The following is a 25,000-nucleotide window of genomic DNA, read 5'->3' as shown; positions in this document are numbered from 1 at the left end:
CTCTCTCTCTCTGCAGCTGGACTGGTGCATTCCAGACACCCCTGAGCAGCTCCTCATCGCTCTGTGAGCGCCGAGGCCGCCTCCATCTACTGCCGCCAAGCTCCGGTCTCCACCCAGATTGATTGACCTCAGCCAGCGACCAATGACCAACGGCATGGACCTGGATGGGTCCCGCCTCTTTGACTCAGCTTTAGCAAGGTACCAGAATATGGTTTCCTTCCTCTCCGTTTGAATCCAGAAAAGCCATGATCCCTCATGCCTTTAAAGCCAGATCCCACAAAACCCACAGTGTTTCTCTGGTTTCGAAATTAGATCGGACGCAGAGCACACCCTTGTCCTTGGGAAGGCCCACCATGCTTTCATCTCTCTAGGGGGCCTCGTGGCGTTTGATGCAGTGTGTGTGTGTGTGTGTGTGTGTGTGTGTGTGTGTGTGTGTGTGTGTGTGTGTGTGTGCACGCAGATGGGCATATGCAGAGTTCAGATAACGCTATGGGGCTATCAAAGAGATGTGAAGAATAGAAACCATGTGTTTATGTAAAAGAGAGAGAGAAAGAGAGAAGAAGAGAGAGAGGGAGAGAGAAGAAGAGAGAGAGGGAGAGAGAAGAAGAGAGAGAGGGAGAGAGAAGGGGGGCTTGTTTGTCACTCTCCCATGAGGAATGGGGTGACCCTGAGAGGGTTTGGCCTAAATACGCCCTAAATGTGTTTGACCATGTCTGTCAGTCGTTATTCTCTCTCTGTCGATCCCTCGTTCTTTCTCTCTTTCAGTCTATGAGCTCCATCCAAACTGAGCCAGGCCAGACGCACACAGTTCTCTACGCTGTTAGCCTGCATGTCACGCATATTACCCATACACATACACAAAGAAATGCATACACAGTCATGCGCACACACACACACACACACACGCACGCACGCACGCACACACACACACACACACACACACACACACACACCCGCACACACACACACACACACACACACACACACACACACACACACACACACACACACACACACACACACACACACACAGCCCTGTAATTGAAACAAGGTGCTCTGAGACCATGATCTCACCTCCCAGCCTGTTAATCCTCAAGTTTCTCTTTCTCTACCACTCCCTCTCTCTCACTCACTCTCTCTCTCTCTCACTCACTCTCTGTCTCTCTCTCTCCTTCTCTTCTCTCTCTCTCGAGCGTATAGCATATAAGGGCCCAAGCCCCGAGAGCGAGAAACTGCGGTTTTGAGTGAACGACACTTCAACTCCCTCCAGTCCTCTTGGTTCTCATAAAACATGTCCGTCACGGTCGCGGCTCCAGAGTTTACCCAAAAACTCAGACTTTCTCTCGCTCTCTTGCCCTCCTTTCTCTTCACCCCCCCCACTCCTCTGTCTCTCGTCATCATTTCTAATAAGCAGAAGGGGGTCGTATAGAGATCTATGCACTGCCAAGCATTCATTCTGCAACGACAGAGTGCCAAGAATGTCAGACGTGTTCTGTGTCTTCTCCTCGGCCTCTCATCATCTCCTCCTCTCTCTCTTTTCTCACACCCACACACAAGCATATCCCAGACTCACACACACACACCACACACAAGCATATCCCAGACTCATACACACACACCACACACACACACACACACACACGCACACACACACACACACACACACACACACACACACACACACATACACACAGTTCAGAGTAGTCCTATCCCTTTTGTGTTTTCAGCATTTCCCATTGTTTCTATATTTAGACCTTCTTTCCCTCATATCTCCTGAGCCTCAATGCGTTCAGACTGTCGATGGACACGGGTCAAAATAATTTCTTTCTTTCTTTCTTTCTTTTTCTACAATGGACTCTCATAACTTAAATGGTTTCCAGACCCCCTTTCTGAGTATTGTAGGGGAGCATGTCTGCATGCTTGGCACGCAGCACCGGGAGTCGACCCCCTCTAGATGCTGTTCAGGAGGCCCCCCGAATCTCATAAGGGGCCAGGGTGGGGGGGCTCCAACACCAACCCCCCTCAGTTTTACCTATTCACTGTAGTCCAGGCAGGCACTCCTCCAAAAAGGTGCAATCTCACCAGAGGATATCGGACAGAGTCTAGAAAGCGGAGAAGGAGAAAACGTCTTTGCAAACAAAAAGGTCTTCAAGACACAGTTTGCCCTTTGCCAGCTCTGAAAGAGCCTGTGGAGAACGAGGCCTTTTTAAGGGGTTACTCTGCGTACTGGTCCACTCATGTAAACTTGTTCCCACTGGGTGCGAGCAATGCTAACATCACTGGTCCACTCATGTAAACTTGTTCTCACTGGGTGCTAGCAATGCTAACATCACTGGTCCACTCATGTAAACTTGTTCTCACTGGGTGCTAGCAATGCTAACATCACTGGTCCACTCATGTAAACTTGTTCTCACTGGGTGCTAGCAATGCTAACATCACTGGTCCACTCATGTAAACTTGTTCTCACTGGGTGCTAGCAATGCTAACATCACTGGTCCACTCATGTAAACTTGTTCTCACTGGGTGCTAGCAATGCTAACATCACTGGTCCACTCATGTAAACTTGTTCTCACTGGGTGCTAGCAATGCTAACATCACTGGTTCTAGCCCATACATGCTGAGTAGAAGTAGAAGTAGAATGCATGTATGTGTTTGTTGGGTGACTACAGTGGAATGAAATGAGGTGTAACTCTGAATCTTAATTGGTCTGTGTGATGGATCAATGTTTGCAATGGCTAGGAGAGAAGAGGAGAGTGGTTTGGAGCAACTTGACTGCGTTCTCATTGTCTGAGATCAGACTCTTTTCAGGAGCGTAGCCTTCAGATGCCTGATTATTTACGAGCCACTGCTCCTCCCACAGCTTAGGGAGTGCGTTGGTCTTCATTCAGAAACCTCCAGAAACAGTGACCTCAGCAGCCAGAGAAGCGCCGCGTGAGAGCCGACCAGATCCATGTCCAAGGTCAATGACCCCAGCTGCAATGAGTCTTGTGATCATGAAGCTGCCCGTTTTTAGTGTCTCTTTGACCTCCGCTAATTTCTCTGCTCTGCTGGGCTTTTGTTTTATGGGAGTGGAGCTTAACCTCTGTGAAAGGGGCCACGTCCAGAGCACTCCCAATGTTGGGTTTGCTCATTTGTAGTGATTCATCTTGTGGTGGAAAACATGTGAAAGCTCAATGATCTGTGTGTGAAGAAAATCAACAATCAGTATTATCACCATGGTAGTCTGACAAACTACTGAAATGATTTACACTATTGAAATGAATTAGATTATGTGCACTTAATGTCTTCTGGGAGTTCCCTACTCGTCTCCCAGAGGTTATTTATTTGCAACCTGGACCCTTCCAGTGTCTCTCGCCGGAGCTATCCTCTAGTATCCCAGGAGCTTTTCTGTTGAGCCTCGACCTTGAAAACAGGTGCCGAAAACAGACCAAATATGACATGAATATTTCCGGGGCAACGGATCCTCAAAGGGGGGTCAAGGAGGATTCAGTAAGATAGGAAGGATTCATCAGGTGTAGAAAAAGGGAATGCAAAACTCTGTAAGACCAGTAGAGTCTTGAGACTTGCTTAGGTTTATGCTTTTGATTTTTTTTTAGCTTTTTTGTTCCACACTCTGACTGCCTGCCTGCAGTTTTTTTTAAAAAGATTTTTCCTGATTGCTAGGAACAAAAGATTTTTTTATCCAGATCTGAAAAGAAAAGTTTTTACCTCATCAAAACCTACAAATCAGCCATGACAATCTCTGCTCAGTGTTGTGGTTGCTGTAAATGAGGTCCATGTGCGCTTTAGGAAGGTTCGCTTCCTGCTTTTACTGGCTTGACCAGAGTCAGTGATTTCCAACAACCTCTTAACTTGTTGGAGCGAAAAGGAACTGACCTGTGTGTGTTGGTGTGTGTTCTGACCCCAGACCTGTGTGTGTTGGTGTGTGTGTGTGTGTTTTCAGCGCGCGAACAACTGAGGAGATCCAGGCACAGCCGCACCTTCCTGGTGGAGAGCGGGACGGGGGAGCTGTGGTCGGAGATGCAGACAGGTGAGGGGGTTGCCATGGAGACTGACGAGTTGCCTGTTTTTCCAGTTTTTAGCAAGGACATGTAAGTGTTTTTGACACTCATACAAGATACACAAATGGTGCCTGCCAAGAGCTGAACATCATCCTAGCAAGCCTGCCCCTTTTCAAATGGACTGGGGATTGGCCCATGAGAAATACACGCACGCACACACACACACACACACACACACACACACACACACACACACACACACACACACACACACACACACACACACACACACACACACACACACACACACACACACACACACACACACACACACACACACACACACATTTCCTGTAAGCATATGAAATCTGAACCCCCTCCAACAATGGTACTGCAAATAAAGGTTCCTCTGTTTTCCATTCCCTTCCCCATCTCTCTCCATGTCTCTCTCTTCTAATTGAAGAGATCTCTCGTTACCCAACAGCTTGTGTTTTATGTGATTTTAATTCCAGTGTACATTTTAGGGTCAGTCTTTATTGGGGAGTCACACCACCTTCCATTCATGTTTTTACTGGCTGCAAAACTTAGCATGCAGGGCCACAAAATGTGTTTGTGTGAGTGTGTGTGTATGGGTGTGAGTGTGCATGAATTTGTGAGAGAGTGTGTGTGTGTGTGTGTGTGTGTGTGTGTGTGTGTTTTTTATAAATCGTACGGTGTTAGCTTTGCCCGCTCTGCAAGTTCCAGGGTCAAAATAATCATTCCTTCAGGTCCAGATGTTTCCTGCTGTCACAGAAATAAAAGAGGGAACAGGAGAACAGGGAGGGGAGAGACCAGACTGAGAAAGAAAGAAAGAAAGAAAGAAAGAAAAATAAATCAGAATCAAAAGACAGAGAGAGAGAGGGAGAGATAGAGACAGAGAAAGAAATAGAGAGAAAGCACATGTTGTTGTGCTTGCTTTTCATCCTCCATCCAGAGCCAAAGCACAGCAGCCCCCTCCACCTCCCCAGCCATGCCAACTCATTAACAGCACACTGCAATCCTCATGGCAGAGCTGATCCGTCTGAAACAGCGGTGCATATAGATCCATACCAGTCAGCCTCCCCCATACCTCTCCATCCCACAGCCCAGACAAATAACACACAACGTACACCCAGAGAGAGAGAGCGAGAGAGAGAGAGAGAGAGAGAGAGAGAGAGAGAGAGAGTGAGAGAGAGAGAGAGAGAGGAGGCCGCCCTCCCCTGTGACAGGCCAGGACTCCACTCTAAACAAACTGAAAACGCCTCTCTTTTTCCCTTTTTTCATCTTTCCTTTGTCTTTTTTTGTGTTTTCTACCACTTCTAACTTTCAGCCTCCTCCTCCTTCCCTACCCCCCCCCCCCACACACACACACACAACACACACACACACACACACACCATCCATTTTTTGTCTGGCCCTTGTGGCCGCTGGATGTAAAAACAAGGTCGTGGCCCCGTGTCTGGGCTGTTATCGGGGCAGATATCATAAACTGGCCCTGGGCTGTTTACAGAGGCCGCCTCACTGGCTGACCACACAAGAGAATGGCTGTGGGTGTGGAGAGGATGGGCTTGGCACTTCCACAATCCAAGATGGATATTTTTCTCCTTTCACTTTCTGCAGGATACGCTTATGCAAGCTGTTCTCTGTGTGTGTGTGTGTTTGTGTGTGTTTGTGTGTGTGTGCAGGTGAACCGGTACATAGTGGCAGACTGTGGAGGAGGAACAGTAGACCTGACCGTCCACCAGATTGAGCAGCCACAGGGGACACTGAAAGAGCTGTACAAAGCCTCAGGTGACCGTCTGATTCAGCAGTCACTCCTCTAACCAAACACAGATCACAGTCACACAGTTAACCTTCCAGTACTGCCCTCTGTTGCATCCAAAAGTCATCATCTATTGGTGTGGTGCACTTGCATTGCTGACGTCCAGAAAGGCATATTATTTTCACCTCATCTCTGACCTCAAGTAATATCTGCACTGGTAATGGCATTTTAAATGCTTGTGACATTATAACAATGAAATCCAACATTTTGGCTCTGAAACTTCATCAAGGGCAAAACCTGTGCGTCTAAATCAACATCACAAATATCTACAGGATGACAGTTTTATCTGTAGACGAGCTGAAAGGCATTTTACGCTCCGTGTACTTACATTTCCTCATTCCCTCTCTTCTAAGGCGGTCCGTATGGTGCCGTGGGGGTGGATCTGGCCTTTGAGGCCCTCCTCTGCCAGATCTTTGGGGCCGACTTCATCGACAGCTTCAAAGCCAAGAGACCTGCCGCCTGGGTGGACCTCATGATCGCCTTCGAGGCCCGGAAGAGGACCTGCGCCCCGGGCCGGGCCAACGCCCTCAACATCTCCCTGCCCTTCTCCTTCATCGACTTCTACAAGAGGCACAAGGGGCAGAGTGTAGAGACCGCCCTGCGCAAGAGCAAGTATGGATGTCTAGGAATATGTTTTTATAGGGATGTCCATTTTTTGGACAAAATGTTTAATTGTGTTGGTACTGAGGGGAAAATCCTCTCTATCAGTCCAGATCTCTCTACCAAATGTGCTTATCTTTATAAATAAAGAAAATGTCTTCCCTCTAGTCTAATCATAGGTCACTTAGGCATGCCAACTGTATGGGCAGGAGATGCATCCAAAGTAAGAACCTGGCAGAAGGAAGAGTTGGGATCGGATACAAACCCAGTGTGTAAGGGACAGGGTTGGTTCAGCGCCACAAACACAATCCAATATGATACAATTACGACTCTCCTCACGATAGGCATGTTATAGGTTTCATTACACCCCCTTTTGAGGACAAACCTAATTTAGATTAGGTTGGTTTAGGTTGTCTGCCCCTTTAGAAACCATTTGGATAATCACTTAACATTAAGAGAGAATTCAGAGTTTTCAGGTGTAATTGCAGTCTTGGTTGACTGCCCTCATGCTGTTTGACAGAAATTAGAAAAGGTATTGAACCTGATTTTCCTTTCAATTCGATTCTGAGCTGGCTGACTGACTGACTGACTGATTAAATGCGATTGATATTCACACCTCATAGAGTGTCTGTCAGCTGGTAATTGTCATAGACTGACATCTGTGACTGCTCCAGGCAAATTGATTTTGCTTTGTTCGTGAAAGGAGCCAATAATCTAGAATCAAGAACCAAGAATCATCATGAAAAATGTCCAGCAATCCTGTATGAAAGGAGAAATGATTCTCAAATGCCTTTCTGTCAGGTTGTTAGGTGAAGTTCTACTAAATCGTGCAGGATGGCCTCTTTGATGTTGCATCATATACTAATCTGAAGGAGTGATTGGCTATATGTGCTCTGTGTAGACCATGGGAAATGCCAAACATGACATGAAGAGGGCTGCCTCTAAGCACTAAGTTTAAACCCTATGGTAACACATCTACCAATGTGAAACAGGGCACACGCACACAAAACTCTTTAGGGGCCCAGAGGAGGATTGGGTACACCAAAGGACCACAGCACAAGCAAACTTACCAACTCAGCACCTTTGGGTTGTGTGGAAATCAGTGCATGGGGTTGCATTCCTTAGGATCTGAGATGAATTTGAGGTGTTTGGCCTGACTAAGGTCAAAAATGCAGTCATTACTTTACACACAACCCTCTCTGAGGTCAAAGAGAGACCATTATTGGAGTAGTAGTGTCCGACATTTGGCTTGTATTTAATTGCTCTTGAACACAATGTATTACGAGGAATTACTGAAGTACATTTCCCTCACCAAAGGTTTTAGTCTGGAGCACGGATATCCTAAGCTGCTTTAACTTATACCTGTGTGCACAAATCTAAAATGGTTCTCTCTTCCAGTTCGAACATCGTTAAATGGTCATGTCAGGGAATGCTGCGGCTCACTCCTGAGGCCATGAACGAGCTCTTCCAGCCCACCATCAGTAACATCATCAAACAGATCGGTGAGACTCAGACACGCATACACTACTGTCATTAATCACTCAAAGTTGCTGTAAGCCACTTAGCATTTCTTGCTAGCGTCTGCCAAACAGTCACTGTTGGAGCCCCCCCCCCCCCCCCCTTCTGTTCACTGTACAGTACGCATGCTAAATATCTAGCAGGCATGGGTGTCTGTCACCTGTTCCTCATTGGTTAATAGTGTTGAAACATGCTGACATTTTATTTGCCGAGTATACGGCCCATGATAGAGTCCGAGTTATAACCAGAACATAGACCTACTTCTGTCATGGAAATGCTCTAGTACGCAAGACCTATATTCTCAAGAAAAGGTTTCACAGCCTTCTTCCTTGTAGTTTCTTCCCCCTAGAATCCTACCTTTAGAACAGAACCACTCTCTCAGCGTTGTTATCAACCTGCCATGAGCCCATGACCTTCCTGACCCTCCCCGTCTCCACCCTTTCCCACAGAGGAGCTCATGCAGAAACAGGAAGTACAGGGCGTGCGCTTCCTCTTCCTGGTGGGCGGTTTCGCCGAGTCGCCCATGCTGCAGCGGGCCGCGCAGAACGCCTTGGGCCGGTCCTGCCGCATCATCATTCCCCAAGACGTGGGCCTGACCATCCTGAAGGGGGCGGTGCTTTTCGGTCTGGACCCCACGGTGGTACGCGTCCGGCGCTGCCCGCTGACCTACGGCGTCGGGGTCCTCAACCGATTCGTGGAGGGCAGACACCCGCGCGAGAAGCTCCTGGTGAAGGATGGGCGCGACTGGTGCACGGACATCCTGGACCGCTTCGTGGCCATGGACCAGTCGGTGGCGCTCGGGGAGGTCGTGCGGCGAAGCTACACGCCGGCGAGGGTCGGCCAGCGCAAGATCATCATCAACATCTACTGCAGCGTCAGCGACGACGTGACCTACATCAGCGACCCCGGCGTCAGGAAGTGCGGGGCCATCACCCTGGATCTGCCCGAGCCCGAGCCTCAGGCCGGCGCCGCCGGGGCTGCGGGATCCAACGGGAACGCCGGGCCGGAGCGGCGGGAGATCCGCACGACCATGCAGTTCGGCGACACGGAGATAAAAGTGATGGCCATCGACATGGCAACAAGCCGAACGGTTCGGGCCAACATTGACTTCCTGTCCAATTGAACACCTCACTGGTTGATAGCCCATATCAGGCTGTGAAGGCAGGTCTGGATAAGGAGGAAGAAGATGGAAGCGACTGTGAATGAGCACTGAGTGTTTGCAGACATCTCAAGAATATGACTGGCCACTACTCCATCTTGGAATGGAGTGACCAAAGGCACCTCTTATTGAAATTAGCGAGGCAATGTTGAATTGGACTGATGAAAAGGCACCCAAAAAGACTATATTTTTAAAACCCCAGAGCTAATCAATTTGCTGTTATTGACAAAAGTCCACACTGTTCCCCCAAAGGTGTTGCTGGAGTTTTGTTTCCAAAGTTTGTGTTATTCAAAGTGTTGATAGTGCCTCCTTGTGGCATAAAGGAAAAACTACAAACAAAGGTAAAATATGCTGGAATTTCATTTGGAAAATAAGCTTGGACATTACTTATTTAGTTCACACACTGTACATATCTATTTATATGACTGATATTATCCTCAAACTGCAAGCTGGGACCTATCCACTATGGAGTATTTTTATAATGACATGTATCTCATGTACTCTTGTTTCCTGCACTTATTTCAGATTTCATCTTGTGTACCTTTTTGTATCAAATTGCATATAAAGTTTGACTATTACCTATTCAACCACGTTTATTCAAGTCTTTATATTTCATTCACTGTAGTGATCAACATTCATAATCGCTTTTCTCTACTTCAGGTAACAGCCAACTTGAAGACACCTTTGGTTAGGATATCCTCCAAATGGACTGAGCTTATTCATGATTTTCTTGTTTTCAGCAAAAGATAAGATTCAGATCGGTTAAGATTCATACAATGACTGCAGCCCCAAGATCAATGGTGCTTTGTCACTATAATTCTTGAGTGAGAAAAAAAATAGAAACACGTCTATTTTGCCTGTCAGTGACAGGAGCCTAAACATAGCTTCAGCTGTGGAACCTCAGAGGTAAACGAGACAGAAAAATGATTCAGACAGACATGGCGAGCAGTGGGAGTATTCATTTTAATGGTCCAATAAATAGCTCCACAGAGTGACCCAACAAAACAGCAAGCCTACTGCAGCTCAACATCAGTGCTTATCATAAGGACAAAGGCTTCCACTCAGCTAACCGTGGTACAAACATTGACATGCTGAGAGAAGATCCCTGCCTCTTTTCATCATGACTGGTACTCACAAACAGACCGTCTCTGCTCAGACTGAAACTCGGGACATGAAGGGACGATGACTTCTAACAGTAAAAAAAAAAAAAAAATAGAGGATGAAGAAAATGGTGCTTCGTAACAAAGATAATTAAAGAGAGGGATGGAGCGCAGAGACAAGCCAATCAGCTACGACCAACCAGGGACCAATCAGCTACGATCTTTCACCAGCCTTCCACTATCGTGTGTTAAGAGTCCAGAGGTCTGACCTTCCTTGGTGACCTGCCCCGGCAGGAAGGATGGAGAGAGAGAGAGAGAGTGGGTATGGGTACAGGGAGGTGGATGCTGGGAGGGGGGGGGGGGGTCGCCTAGTGCGCGTGAGGGCGGCCGCGGCCCCTGCCTCTCCCGGCACCTGGTGGCCCCTCACCGCCGGAGCGGGGGTTCTTGATGGTTTCGTCCACGGACAGGATGAGGCAGGCGGCCTCCGAGGCAGCGGTGAGCGCGTTGATGCGCACGATGGCTGGCTCCCACACGCACGCCACGAAGTTGTCGGCGATGTCCTCGTTGTTGACGTCGACACCGTACCACATGCCGCCCTGGAGGATGAAGGAAGGGTGGGGTGGTGAGTTTAAAGTCATCCAAACAGAGGAAGAAGGACAGAAACACAAGGACCTGGCTCGTCCCACCGGTACTTGCGGAGACCCAAACATACACAAGGAAATCTATAAATAGCTGCAGGGTTGATAGCTTTACTATTCAGACAATCCTAATAGAGAACCAACCTATTTATCAGGATTCTGTGTGACGTCGCCATGACTGCCAGACACACGTCACATCACAAATAAGGTACTTCACTCAAAACAGCTGTTGCACTTTAACGACATTCAGAGGCCAACAATGAGTGGCTCTGTTCTTGTATCATAAAGGCTGTGCTCACATCGGCTACAAACGTGTATGCAGGTTATGTACGAAGCATCTATGAGCGTTCAATATTCAATCATTTGGCAGTGTTTCTGAACCTGCCCACATTAGACAATTACTCAACTCTGATCTAGATCTAGGGTTAAGTCTAGATCTTTGATATAGGTCCTCTGTGTTCAAAGGCATGGAGGTGCGTCATTACAAGTTCAGTGCTTGAGAATGCGAGACGCTACCTGGGCGTGTTTGGCTCTCAGCTTGTTGAGGATGTTGGTGGCGTCGAAGCCGGCGTTGTCGCACAGCTGCCGGGGGATGATCTCCAGGGCCTTGGCGTAGGCACCGATCAGCAGCTGCTGCTTGCCAGGAATGGTTCTAGAATAATCCCTCAGGTACTTGGACAGCTCCATCTCAATGGCTCCTCCGCCAGCGACCACAGAGTCATTCTGAAACCCACACACACATCCATTATTACAACCAGCAGACTCCCAGGCATCCTGAAAAAGCATGCGATGAAAGATTTGATCGCTGCAGTGCACTAAACGATTCAAGTAATACCCACATGAAATCTTGGAATGGCAATATTGGTGTCGAAAAACATTCCAAAAACAACTTAAATAGAATATGTAGCTATGTTTATGAGGTAGAAAAAGTAATCGTGTTTAGTAGACTTTAACATACAATGTGCTTATGTCAGATTTGCATTTGGTGCTGTGAAGGGCTTTTCAGACATTCAAAACTAAATTATACCCAGTTATGGATTGATTGACATGGGCAACACAGACCTAGGAAGAGAAGACGTGTTCGTTCGCTCGCTCTGATGCCCCGGTGAAAGCTAATGAGACAAGGGCCAGATGGTGGCTGAGCTGTTTTGGTTTGACGACTTTAAATGTCGTGGGTGGACTTAACCTCACCGACAAAGCAAACCAAGTCATGACTGATGCTGACTGATGAGAAGCCAACATTTAACAAAATTAACAAGATGACTTCAATCAAAGACGTAGTTCACGGGTTTAGACAGGCAGGTTGGAGCGCAAGAAAGCGTCAGTCTGTATGTGCTTTTTAGTGCATGCTGACGAGCGGGCCAGCAGCGACTGCACGGTTCAACCTACCTTGATTGATCTGCGCACGATCATGATGGCGTCGTGCAGCGAGCGTTCCGTCTCCTCCATGAACTGCTCCGCTCCGCCCCTCAGGATGATGGTGCACGTCCTTGCTTTCGGGCAGCCCTTGAAGAAGTTGTACCTAAAGAGAGAGCCAAAGGACACACACGTACATGTGAAGAGAGAGCCCAAAGACACACACACATACATACATGTAAAGAGAGAGCCCAAAGACACACACATACATACATGTAAGCCAGACCTCCTCTGAGAGATTGGATAACTAGACACAGTTTGATGGGAGACATCAGCAGTGGGGTTCCTTACCTCTCTCCTCCAACCTGGACCTCCTCGAAGAGTTCGCACAGGCCCAGCACGTCGTCGGTCAGGGAGCCGACGCTGGTCTGGATGGAGCCTCCACAGGCCTGGAGGACACAGGAATGGACAACTTAAGAGAGTGACTTGCCATTCTCTGAACACTCAGCTTAGCTGTTAGCACTGTGATGTGCTCAGGGAAGTAAACAAAAAGAAAAAGAAACAAACAACGAGGCAACGTTTTTCATGCCTGGCCTGAGGAATTCTGCACAGTAACAAGGACATATATAGAGGGTGTCAGTCATAATGTCTCAAGTCCTCTGTGAAGTAAGCCTGTTTTAAATGTCATCCTGTTGCAAAGGCTCAAGTTAAATCAACCTTTTCTTTGTTCCCCAGGCACCTTGAACTCAAGGGCACTAAAAGTAATCCTTTTTTTTGGAGCCAGCTCTCAGGCATGAGTGGTTTGAAATTCATTTTGTTACATAACCTGTCTAGGCAGTGACAGTGAGCCTTTGTAAAAGCATAGTTTCAAAAGTGTAAATATATATTCATACAAAATAGAAAAAATTCCAGTTGTTCAAAAAGTGGCTTTGGAAGTTCATGCGCCACTTGAACACGAGAGAGAGAACTGCCACCATTCTTTCTCATATGCTGAGGTCAATCAAATCAGAAGCCAGACTTTGGCGTGATGGTATTCAAAAGGGAAAAAAGGATGCTAATGTTGTCTTGTCAAGGGCCATCCATGATGTTAATGCCAATGCCAAAGAATAGTATCCAATGAAGGATAACTAACTGCTTACTGAGCTCACTTACATGTATGTAGTGCAATTCTACTAAAGTACCAACAGTAGTAGAAGCACAGAAGGAATATAAAAAAAAACACAGTAGAGAGCATCAAATGAATCATCCACCTAAAATGTCCCCCAGATTAGTTCAAGGGCAGCACAGACCTCTCCAGACCTGCATGTAAGTGAGGGATGCTGAGAACCCTAAGGCCTCACAAGGTATATCAGGCACCTAACACTTAAGGTGTGCTCCATATAAGTGACTAATCTCACTCAAAACAAACTTGTTTTCACTGATGAACTTGCGGCATACCCACATGCGGTGAGAACACAATAAAATGGCAACAAGACGACATCTTCTCAGACCATTAGAACAATACGAGAAATGTACCCACAAGACATACAAGCCTATTGCTCAAAAGGTTTCACATCCTCATGTTTCTGAGCTGTCTACTGCAGAGTTATAGTTCTAGATCTATATGTATGTTTCCTGTCTTTCAATGAGACTCAAAAATACTACACATGAAGGACATGACAATCCAAGTCATGGTCACCACATCATCAAATCATGAATGCAGACAGCTTCACATCCTGACTGATAATGAACAAAAAAATAAATAAAAATCATGCACCTTCCAGGCCTCTGTCAAACTGCCTTCTGCCAGGGAGTCTGATAACTCTTAATCTCTAAATTATCCAGCAGCAATTTCTGCAAATAAATAAGAAATCTAACTCTGAAAGCCAAATCTGAGCGATGACATCATGAATGATGATGATGATGATGATGATGCAGAGGGGAGCGCAGTCGTGTTCCTCACCATCATCGTCCTCTTAAGATCCTCCTCCTGGACTCGGCCGGCGCAGAACAGGTCCCTGTCGGCAAAGTACTGCGTGGCCACGTCTCCGATGGGCAGCTTGGAGAGCACCACCTTGGCGCCGGACTTGCAGATCTTGTCCAGTTTGTCGTAGAGGATGTTCCACTCGGCATCCACGATCGCCTGGTAGTCCTGGAGGTGAGATCAAAGCTAATAAGCCCCTGATACAATTACAGGCTGTGGAACACTGATGTCTGCTAATCCACTCCCAATTACAGCAAGTGATACATTAAACACAGTGAGTCAAGCTACTGAATGTGTAGTTTCTTTATGGCATATTTGAACGTTTTATTCTCAAATAGAAATCGTTAAAGCAGAATGGTTAATTTTAAAATGCAGCTGACACCAAACCGGCTTTTTCAATTTTTCTGGCGTTTGACTAACAGAGAGAGACCACAATTACTGACCTCCACATTTTTGACACGGACTTCTGCGTTGTCCTTCTCTGCTTTGAGCTCCAGTTCGACGTTGAGCAGGGCGATCCTTGGGTTGTCGTAGCGCTTGGGCTGCATCTCAAAGCCTGCGTATGAGAAGGTCTTCTTAAAGGCCACGCCGGCAACCAGTTGGGAGTCCTGAAGAAAGGAACGATCACAAATTAGCAAAAAGATTTAGCACACTTATACAGCTGAATAAATGTAAAACCACATGGCAGCAAGCCTCACTGTCAACAGACTGTAGGCCGACTATAGCGAGAGTACACCAATCAACATTAATCTATGGTTCCCAGCAGATGGGGCTTTTTATTTAGGGCACTGTTTGAGGATTTTTTATTAGGCCCGCTACTTCATAATACATTGCTGCTGCCTACATGATGTAAATGTACAATCCACAAATGAATTATAATGATCTAATATAAAATGTACTTAAGTACTTATCGAATGACATTTCTGGAAATGTTCATCCCTCACAATCCCCTCATAATTAAGATGTCATGGCCGCCACACGTCTTTCTCGCTCACCTCAAGAGCTCCGCCCTGCACCTTCTTGATTCCAATCATCTTCAGGGGCAGCAGGAGATCCAGCGACATGACTGCTTCCACCACCATCTCGGAGAAAAATTCCTTCTGTCCGGCAATCAGTTTGGAGTTCAGCGCAGTACTAGCACACTTCACCAGAAGTTCCCTCTGCTCTCTGGAAGAAAAAGTTATTCAATCAGCAGGTAGTCTTCATGTCGCTTGTCTGTACATGATGCTAGTCAAGCACACGGTCAAGTGATACAAATGTCATTACACCAAAACATTTCTGATTTCAACTTTGCATGCAAGTGAGTGAACACAACACAATCAATCAGGCATTCACCACTTGAGAAATCATTACATCTTATGTACTGCAAGCCCATTCTTTTTGAAAAAAGAACCCGAAATATAACAACATACTGTTTGTCGTCCTTCTTGACAGTGACGGCGACCTCCTTGATCTTCTTGACAGCGAGGTGGGTTGCGGTGCGGAATGCCCTGATGATGGTCTGTGGGTGGAGGCCTTCCTCTACATACGGCTTCAACTGCTTCAGAAACTCTGCAGCCAGCAGCGTCACAGAGGTTGTGCCATCGCCCACCTGAAACACATACACGTCAAGTCTGCGCGTAGGCAAGGCAGAATGCCTGATGTGAAAGGAAAACACAGCAATCTGTTTCTTTAAAATGGCAAATTGTTGCATCGTGCTGCTTTAAACAAGACTACTGCAACAGACTCACCTCAGCATCCTGAGACCTGGCAATGTCCACAAGAGTTTTGGCAGCAGGATGAACCACATCAAGAAGTTTCAAGATGGTAGCACCATCATTTGAAATGGTTGCCTTGCCTGGGAAATTAGGAACAGAAGGTTAGATAGATATCCAAAAACTCATTCTTAAATGTAAGGCACATCCCCACAACAACTGAAACATGTATACTATTCTACTCAGTCATATGATGGGAGTGACTCATCAGTTATTATGGGCAAAGACCCAGAATATCAACCCTTTCCACAGATTGGTAACGCATATGGATTGGCAGTAAGGTGGCAGTGCAGCCCACTCTCACCTCTGTTGTCCACCACCAGCTTGTCCATGCCACGAGGGCCCAGGGTGGTGCGGACTGCTTCTGAGATCACCTGGCAGGCATTGATGTTGCTGACCAGCTGGGGGACACCTTGGGAGGTGTCTGTCCCTTCCTTCAGTACGATAACTTGTGGTTGCTAGCAAGAGAAAAAGGCCATTAAAGCATCCTCTCACAAAGCATTTTTCGAAGAGTCATAAGGGGCTGCGAAACTGGCACTAGCAAGCCAAGTCTACAGAACAAAATGCTGGTCTATGACAAAGATGTGTATAACGTTTGCCCAATTCTTTTAGCAACAACAAAATATTTTCGAACATAATTTGCACCCAGTGCATTATCCAACATTAGGATATAACTGGCCAGGGCGTCACCCCTCAAAACATTAGCATCTCTCTCATCCAAGCCGGTGCAATGACTATAGCTGGCTTTCCATTCAACGTTGGCTAGCAACCACGCACACATATTTGACTGATAGCTAGCATCCAAACAAGTTATAGAAATAGAACCAGAAATTCCTAAGTCTTCTGCCGTTAGTTTACTGTCGTCTGAAGAGCGTGCACTCAAATCACTGGTGTATCCTCAATAACCATCCCAAACAACATTTGAGCGAAATTCATCTATTGTTTAGGTTGATGTTAGCAACTAAGGTTAGCTGGTTAAGTTCATTCACTGTCTGGCTACTAACGAACTCGCCAATTCGCTGACTAATGCAGCTTACAATACAATGCAGACCATTCCCACAACACTTTCGTACATTACATTATTATGAAAAGAACGTACAAACGCTCTCATGTTTTAAACTGAACGTTAGCTAAATGTAGCTAGGAAGCTACCGTATGACATAGCACTAGTTGTCAAACTCAAGGAGGAGCCCGTTACACGGAGACATGGAAGAATGGGCTAGCAAGCTAACTAGTTAGCATTACTTTTACAGGATAAAATATGCATCACTGAGGTTTTGACAAGAAACATACACTCTCTTTCGAGATATCTGTTACACTGCATACATTGTGTCAGCATCAGGTACACATAACAGGCTAAAAATGCAGCGGATGATAAGGGATCTTTGTTGAATATTGGCATGCTACACTACTCACCATCATCTTTGCAGGGAAGAGGAAGGAGGTGATGCCGGTTTAACAATCCCACAATGCACTTGGAACCCTCTAGAAAAGTCCTCGCTTGCTGCGTCTGCTCTCTGCTATTGTTCTCTTGGACGCTTGGTTGCGCTGCTACACCTCTAAAGATAAATCGTAAACTCTCATGCTCTGAAACTGCCTCTTCATGATAGAAGTGTGAATAAAATCCACTGCCTCACTACATGTCGCTCTCCAGCAGTGACACAGTAGTAAAATGGGCTGTATTTCTCCCCTTGTTTTCAGCCAGTACCTTGTCCAAATAAACGGTAAATTGTTAACCTTGCACTAGAAAGTAGCCTGCTGGGATAGCACACAGCCTGGCTTATTTGATGACCAAATGAAACGACTGAAATTATTATTTAAGGAGATGCCCTTGGCTGAAGTCTACCTCAGGGCAAAATGGATACAGTTTTCAATTCGTTTTAAGACAGAGGATGGTCCTATAGGCTAAACCTTATGTGAAATCTAGCTGTTGCAATCAACAAGGGTTAGTAACCCTAACCCTTGGTAAGTGTATTTCTCATTCATTCATGCTTTCTTTCTTTTTTCTCCAAGCATGTACTCTTGCTCTATATTTTGCTCAATAAAAGCACATTGATATTATCATTTTGTCCTTAGCCTACATCACAATTTATCTGTCAGTCTCCTGCATGACACAAACCTAGTCTCCTCCTCCAGCTCACTCCTCCTCCCTCTTTCTCACTCTTCATTTCTTGCTTTCTTATTTGATCAGCAATTTCTGTCTCAGCTGAGCTAGACTACTTTAATGGGGCATGTAGGCTAATGTTGCTTCAGCAGTAATGACAATAATCACATTTTATGACTAAGAAGTTGTAGGACAATTCAATATGTCGTACTAGACAGCAACACAGATCACATCTCCAAAATAAGTAGGGACTCCTCTCACAGGACACCCCTCAGACGAAGTTGCGTGGACAGTGTATCTACACTTCAAACAGATGTTCTGCTGGCACAAATTAAAGTTTATGCCATAGCAGTGATTCAAAGCTATTTTCCGCCCATGTAACTAGAGGCTTAAGTTAGCACAGTTGGTTTGGGGTTGGAGCAGCGGCAGGGGAGGTGCGCGTCCCTCTCTCTGATGTGCCTGTGCCCTGTGGTTTGGCTTAAAGCTACGCGACTCCGCTGCTTTTAGACACATACAATTATCAAACATTTATACGCGTACAAGACAGAGCCTCACCCTCAAGGGCGCTTCTTACGCGGTGATATTTCAGGAAACTGCGTCGCACAAGCCACCCAAGTCACAGTCACCCATTTTGCTACTGTTTGTGGATACAGCAGCTGTACTGTTCAACACTGGTGTAAAGCAAGACCTGCTGCATGTTTTGCATTCACAACAACGCTCTCAGCAGACTTCCAGTACATTCTCTCACAGGATGTCAGACTCCAATGCCGCTTACTGTAGTTTTCTACCCACTATTTTGAGTGTATATATAGTGTTCAACTTCTAACCTATATCGACTCAAATGTCAAGGAAAAGCTTTACATGATAATTTAGTCTGGGCAACACCCATTTCCCTGGTAGAGTATGTGATTAGGCAGCCTCACCTCCACCCCACTCCCCAGCTATGTGTTTTATGTGGTAACAAGTGCTCCATGTGTGATGGTGTCCACACAGTAATCACCTCCATCAGCAATTAAGGGTGGAGGTGATTATGAGGAGCGAGTGAGATGGAGGTGTATTTCCCACACTGGGATAGGGCATCACACAAGAGATGTGTCAGCACACAAATCCACATTAGGATTACAGTAAAAAAGCATTTAGGTGGAACTGTACGACTGTGTGGCAAGGTTGTCTCTTCTGTACTCCATAACACTTTAATGAAACATGCGAAATGCATGGACGATATTACTTAAAATTTGAGTTCAAAATGACTTTCATTTCAATGATATTCATTTCCCCATGCTCTGCTGTACAATTGATGTGCAAGCCCGTTTCTACTGAGACTCACTGAATGCAAACATAATCCCTGCACTTCAGCTTTTTCAGTCGGAACACTGTGTACTCTTCAGAACAATACAGAGATATTTTTTACAGTGCTCTGTGAAGTCTGCACTGGTCCACAAGTGTATTCTAAGGCTCCATAGCAGTTCATCTCATAATTGAGAGCTGCAGGGGGTCCACAGGGAGGATTCTCCACCATTGTTACTGAAGCATCATACAGGAGAGAGCCCAGCCAGAGTCTGCTTGAGGAGAGAAAAAAACATTAAACATTTCTAACAATGTGTTTGAGCACATGACAAGTAAACTACACAAAACGCCAGCACATAAACAAATGGCTGCAATTATTTCTAATCAACATCCAAGTAACATTAACATTACTTGGTTTTATAAGATATCCCTTGTGAGGCCTGCTCAAGGTTTAGTGTATGGAATTTGTGTGTGTGTGTCTGCATGGTATGTATGTGTCTCTTGGTGTCTGCATCTGCATGAGCGTAAAATGGAATATGATATTTGTAAGTGAAAATGAGACATATTAAAGCTCACGTCTTCATATGCATTTCTTGCTATGTACATATGTATGCACTGTATGTGTACTGTATAAAAAATGATTTAGTGGGAGTGCAAGAGCTCACTAGGTGTTGAGTGTAGTGGCGTTTCCTGAATCCGTTTAGAAGTCTGAGGTCATGGTTTCCAATTAATTAAACCATCCATCAGCACCTGATCAATACTCCAATACTCTAAGGTGTTGGTGGCCTGTTTACGGTTTTAACTGGCCCTGACCCTATAAAAGGATGTGTTTTTTAAGCTCTGTGTTTATGCCACTGTATATGTGTAAGACAGAGATAACAGAAAGAGCTTATGCCAGTTGTTGTTGTGAATAATCACAAATTATTGTGACATTTAATAACTGCATTTCGTCTTAAGAATATTAGATTCTGAGCAGCAGCCTTGAATCAAAAAGGGGGATTCGACTGACAGTAAATTAGAAGTATTGAGGTGCACGGCAGTCATGAACATTGTTGCTGTATTAATACTATTAGTACTATTAAAGTAACCATAAACCATAAAACGTAGGTAGAGAAGTATTCTACAAAACACCTGTGGTCCTTGGGGTCCTATGAACCCTCTATCAGAAGGGTGAGTAAGAGCGCAGTATGAGTCTAAGGTTAAGCAATAGCTTCCGAATGGCACGCTGCGAAGCGGCTTTATTGCTATTACTTAAATTGACGAAATGGCTTTGTAAACAAATGTGAGAGCACAACAAACAGTTAGTTTATGGTAGCAAGTTCACGCCCTACAATAGATGGACAGGCTGTGTCGTAACGGATGCCTTAACTGTTGAATAGGTGAATTAATGTCGTACGAGTCAGTTCCAAATCCAAGTATGGCTTCCAAAGATTAGGCTATCCCTGGGAGTTTTTCAATGGAGAGGATAGCCTATAGGAAACATCAAGAAGTTTTGCAAACGCTGATGTGACACCGCCTTGCATGCATGAGACTTGGTCTTCTCTCTACCTCCCTCCCACCCTTCGTAGCAAGTCGGTGCTGATGCGAGAGCATCGCTTGCCTCTTTTTGAATTCATTCATTCCAAGGCGTCCGCCTTTCCAAGACTCGCAGTTAGGGGCTACCGATCGCTCGGTAGGCTACTTGCCGTTTGTGCGCACCTTAGGGCACTAACTACTCGCTCTCAAGGATTTATTAATTTATCCTTAAGGGACACGTCGTCTTCATTTATAATTTAGCCACGATTGATGACTGTCTTATACAAAACCTTTCGATATTCTTTTACGCTGGAGACTGGTTGGTTTGAACGATTGTGACAACTGAAGCGAAAGATGGATGCTTGAGCTCTAGGGTTCTACTTGTAATGTTGATACAGACTGCTACGTTTAAATTCTGCAAGGAGACGAAAACCCATTCGCTCGGACCTCCACTAAGTTCGCGGTGTCAGTAGGCGGTGGTCATCAGTTTAGAGGTTCGCGGGGTCGGTTTACAGGACACGTAGGCTATATGCTAAGAATCTGAATTTTCCATTTAATTTGATGAAACTGGGCAACCCATTTTCATTCGTGGTAGGCATAATATGCAATTGAGAGCTAGTTCTGTTGTCAAACGGACAGTCGTTAGGTGCAGCCCTTGTCATTACGCGAGGCACATCTGAAGATCCCAACTGGGCAGGTTTCTGTTGACAACCTACGGACTGCAAAACAACGTGTCAGATGAAGATTTTCTTCGAGTGGGTGGTTTGACTAGAGGGCGCAGAATACCACAGCGGAGCAGCCACAAGTGAGTATCGATATCGGGTCCGTTATTCAACCTATACTGCCCTGTGAGATTAGGGTCATGCTACGAACCAACTCAAGTGGATACGCGCTGTATGAATGCGATTTAAAATGATACAGAGTAATAGTCCCGAGTATACTCAACGCAGGATAGCCTATGCGACATGCATTCATAATGTACATATTTTTTAAATTCACTTTTTGACTTAACCAATCTAGTCTCCATGTGCGCCAAAAGCGCACCGATTGAGTGAAGCGGGTAGCTTTAGGGGAATAATACATAGAAAGAAAAATAAATTAGGCCTCATTTAATAGATCAGATCAATGGTACTGACCTAGACCAAACTAAATCAAATAGTTCACGTTAGTAACACTGTAACCTAATCTTATTTTAGGTCATAAGCCATTCAGAGCTATTTATCTTGTAGCTTAGGTTTGTATTTAGCCCATGCATTTAGTCGAGGCTATATCTTTATGATTTTATGACCCTAGCTGATAGGACGAATGAAGGCATAGACCTCAATTTGAATAATATACAAAAAAAACAACCCTTTACAAGAGCCCAGCCATCTTCAGCAGCAGGGTATGGGCAAATTAGCTTGCCGCGTTTCTCCTGAGACTATTTTTGGAAGGTAATCTGTTTATTTCTTTTCCAGAGTGCTGGCGGGATAACAGTGCTTTCCTGCCGGGCTTGTCTGACCCATCCTTACGTGTTGGCGGGAACAACACCACGCGCACGCCAACACCTGTCCATCCCCGGTTGAAATATCAAGAGCACGAGTCCCCCTGCCATGGGCTTGCACCCCGGGCTCTAAGGGCAGACAGTTTGCCGTCGCAGGACACCGCAAATTGCCAAATGGTGTGTGGCGACCACCTGTGTTCCATACTGCAGAAATAACGAGAAAGGTAGGACCCAGACTGAAAGCTATACTATGATTCATATACTGTGCTCTCAGACGGAATCACGCTGTGGTATGAGGGACATTCTATACATTGCACTGTATACAATACAGTAGTCCGAAATAGTGTGGTTGGTGTCTTTAGAGTAGTGCAAGCAATTCTTAAATCAAAATGATGCTGCTTTTGTGGAAATCGTTTTGGTCATAAATGCTTCATGCGAGGAAATGAATTAATTTCCTCTCCTAACTATGTTTTAAAGTTAGTTTAGTCGTGGAAATATAATTCAAAAGCAGGCCACCATTGAGAGGGAAATAGTACAAGAAGATGCACATATTTTTCGCCAGTTTCCCCTTTTAGCACCCACTTGGCTAACAGATGCTGTTGACATTCACATTTGTGCATTCTGGGATGGGATATTCATTGACAAGAAAGCCACTTTCTCCCCCAACACCAAGACGCCAGATGCGAAATCCCCTTCTTCCGCAGTCTCACCACTCCTCCAGCACCTTCAATCAGGCTTTGAAGTCTTCACTCCATCCAAATGGGAACCAACTTTCATCTTTCTCTCTCTCTCCTTTTCCCTCCCCTTTACCTTCTCTTCTCTGCATCTATCCATCCCCCCCCGCTCCACTGTAACACCACATCCCTTAAACTCATTTCTGGTCATTGGCCCCAGTGCTGCAGTGCAATCCCATGTTATGTAATGAAATGCACTGATGGCTATGGGTGGGCTCTTGTCACTATACTGTGTGCGTGTATGAGTGAGAGAGAGAAAGAGAGAGAGACAATCTGTATTTATGCATGCGTGTTTGAGTAGCATTAGGCTGCCTGTGTGTCAAGCAGATCCCCTTAATGATTGGATTACTGGTGGGAGGATTTGGAAAAAAAGATAGAATCTACGGTCTTTTGAGACAAGGGCCCTGAGAAAATACCCATAATCCTCTTCTCAGGTTAGTGCCCTGTTGCTCTGACACTGACATAAAATGGTGGCAGGGCTTGTGATTTGCTTTGCTTGCACTGTCATTCAGCTTTCATTGAGCGGAGACCAAGTTGATTGGTCTTATCTGTCAAGACGCGTTTCAGTCAGGCGAGCCGGCATTCCGATGCGTCTTTGAGATGAGGCCTGAGTCAGAGTGAAATAGCAAATACCGGCCAGGATGTCCCCGCTCCACCATCATCTGGATATGCTACCATGGTAACAGACAGCCACGTGTGGATTTTGTCCTATTGGAAAGTACACCCCCACCCCCCTCACTCGCATCACTGAGTGAAGCCACTGTTCTGCAGTCAGTCACTGCGATGGTTCATCAGTGGTTGCCATGGTTCATCAGTGGTTGCCCGATACATTCAAACTGACTCAGGACCAGCCTCTTTTTTTTTTTTTTTGAAGAGAGGGTGGAACGGGTGGAGGCTGGAGATGGAGATGTAGGCTGGTTGAATCTGGCCTCTGGTGAGGGGTTGGAGTTGGAGCATAAATCTTTGGCAGTCGTCTCTGTCATTCAGCTCACTCTCCTCTGCCGATCCAGGCAATCGCCCATCTGTGCAGAGGAACTATTCACTGCATGCCTCAAAGACACGCAGAGGGTGATTTATATTCACTGAAATGGGAAGGTAATCCGCGATGGAACATCCGAGGACGGGAAGGTTCATGTTGGTGTGTGTGTTCATTCAAGGCCCTATCTTATACCTCTATGCACACACTTGAGCACTATTCTTCAGCAGGGTTCATAAAGTTGCATGTGGATACTGAACGTTACAAGTAGAATATAGCAACCCGTGTCACATCACCATCTAAAGCACTGTTATAAAATTTGAAATGCTACCATGTACTAAAAAAACTTCAATAGTACAATCAGCAATCAACAATTGGAATTAGATTATTTACCATGTATAATACATGGTTAACGAGTCCAGACACTGGCTTAATGAAAGCTCACCTTACCTTCTGTAAAACAAAATACCCAAAGAATTCAAAGAATTTGAATCACTGAGTAAATGAAGGTGGTCACTCTCTCTCCCAATTCACTTTGTTGATGGAAAGCTCTTTTTCTCCATTCAAGATAAAGTCGCTTATTTGAATGCCATACAGTTTGGTCCTGGCTCTGTGGAGATGAATGATCGCACAAAGTTATTTCCTCCCCCCTCTCCCTTGCTTTTGACTGCGCTATTTATTTTGGAGATGCCAAAATTGTCGCCTCCTGCCAAACTCTTTATTAATGTATCGAAGTGCGCTTGCCAAGAAGCATATACACTGCTCGCAATCTTATATGACCCAGTAGGCAAAAAAAACGAAGCTTAAAAAAGAAAGGACTAATTAAAATTAATGAGATGGGGTAGGGCGCAGTGCATTTGGAAATGGAGACTTGGCTAAGAGGCGCCTGTCGTTAGCGAACTGGCTGCCGTCAAATCTGCCACACTCGTCACTCAGTTCTCTCGCTGTCAACTTTTCTTTTTATTATTTGAC

General features: G+C 45.6%; 3 protein-coding genes across 3 annotated transcripts in view; 2 read left to right on the top strand and 1 right to left on the bottom strand.

Annotated features, from left to right (window-relative positions):
• Positions 1 to 9,705, top strand: part of hspa12b (heat shock protein 12B) — a 25,336-nt gene extending 15,631 nt beyond the window's left edge. Inside the window, 7 exon segments of the mRNA XM_031584851.2 lie at positions 17 to 187; positions 2,201 to 2,213; positions 3,944 to 4,038; positions 5,705 to 5,810; positions 6,195 to 6,453; positions 7,840 to 7,943; positions 8,409 to 9,705. Coding sequence (XP_031440711.1) covers positions 17 to 187; positions 2,201 to 2,213; positions 3,944 to 4,038; positions 5,705 to 5,810; positions 6,195 to 6,453; positions 7,840 to 7,943; positions 8,409 to 9,082 — 1,422 coding nt within the window. The 3' untranslated portion in view covers positions 9,083 to 9,705.
• A 357-nt stretch (positions 9,706 to 10,062) lies between these two features.
• cct7 (chaperonin containing TCP1, subunit 7 (eta)) lies at positions 10,063 to 17,491 on the bottom strand. Its single transcript, XM_012820650.3, has 11 exons — positions 17,346 to 17,491; positions 16,234 to 16,387; positions 15,906 to 16,012; positions 15,588 to 15,766; positions 15,171 to 15,342; positions 14,619 to 14,783; positions 14,155 to 14,343; positions 12,564 to 12,661; positions 12,246 to 12,378; positions 11,373 to 11,579; positions 10,063 to 10,814 (listed from the first exon to the last, which is right to left on the bottom strand). Exons 1-11 carry the CDS (start codon positions 17,349 to 17,351, stop codon positions 10,587 to 10,589), a joined length of 1,638 nt encoding a protein of 545 aa, XP_012676104.2. The 5' UTR covers positions 17,352 to 17,491; the 3' UTR covers positions 10,063 to 10,586.
• A 3,295-nt stretch (positions 17,492 to 20,786) lies between these two features.
• slc8a4b (solute carrier family 8 member 4b) overlaps positions 20,787 to 25,000 on the top strand; it is a 76,191-nt gene continuing 71,977 nt past the window's right edge. Inside the window, exons 1-2 of the mRNA XM_012820635.3 lie at positions 20,787 to 21,640; positions 22,293 to 22,542. The gene's annotated coding sequence lies outside the window, so the exon portion shown is untranslated. The remainder of the gene's footprint in view (positions 21,641 to 22,292; positions 22,543 to 25,000) is intronic.

The sequence above is a fragment of the Clupea harengus genome, chromosome 18, assembly GCF_900700415.2.
Source record: "Clupea harengus chromosome 18, Ch_v2.0.2, whole genome shotgun sequence".
In the NCBI taxonomy this organism is placed as follows: Eukaryota; Metazoa; Chordata; class Actinopteri; order Clupeiformes; family Clupeidae; genus Clupea; species Clupea harengus.
This window is presented reverse-complemented; position numbering and strand designations above follow the sequence as displayed.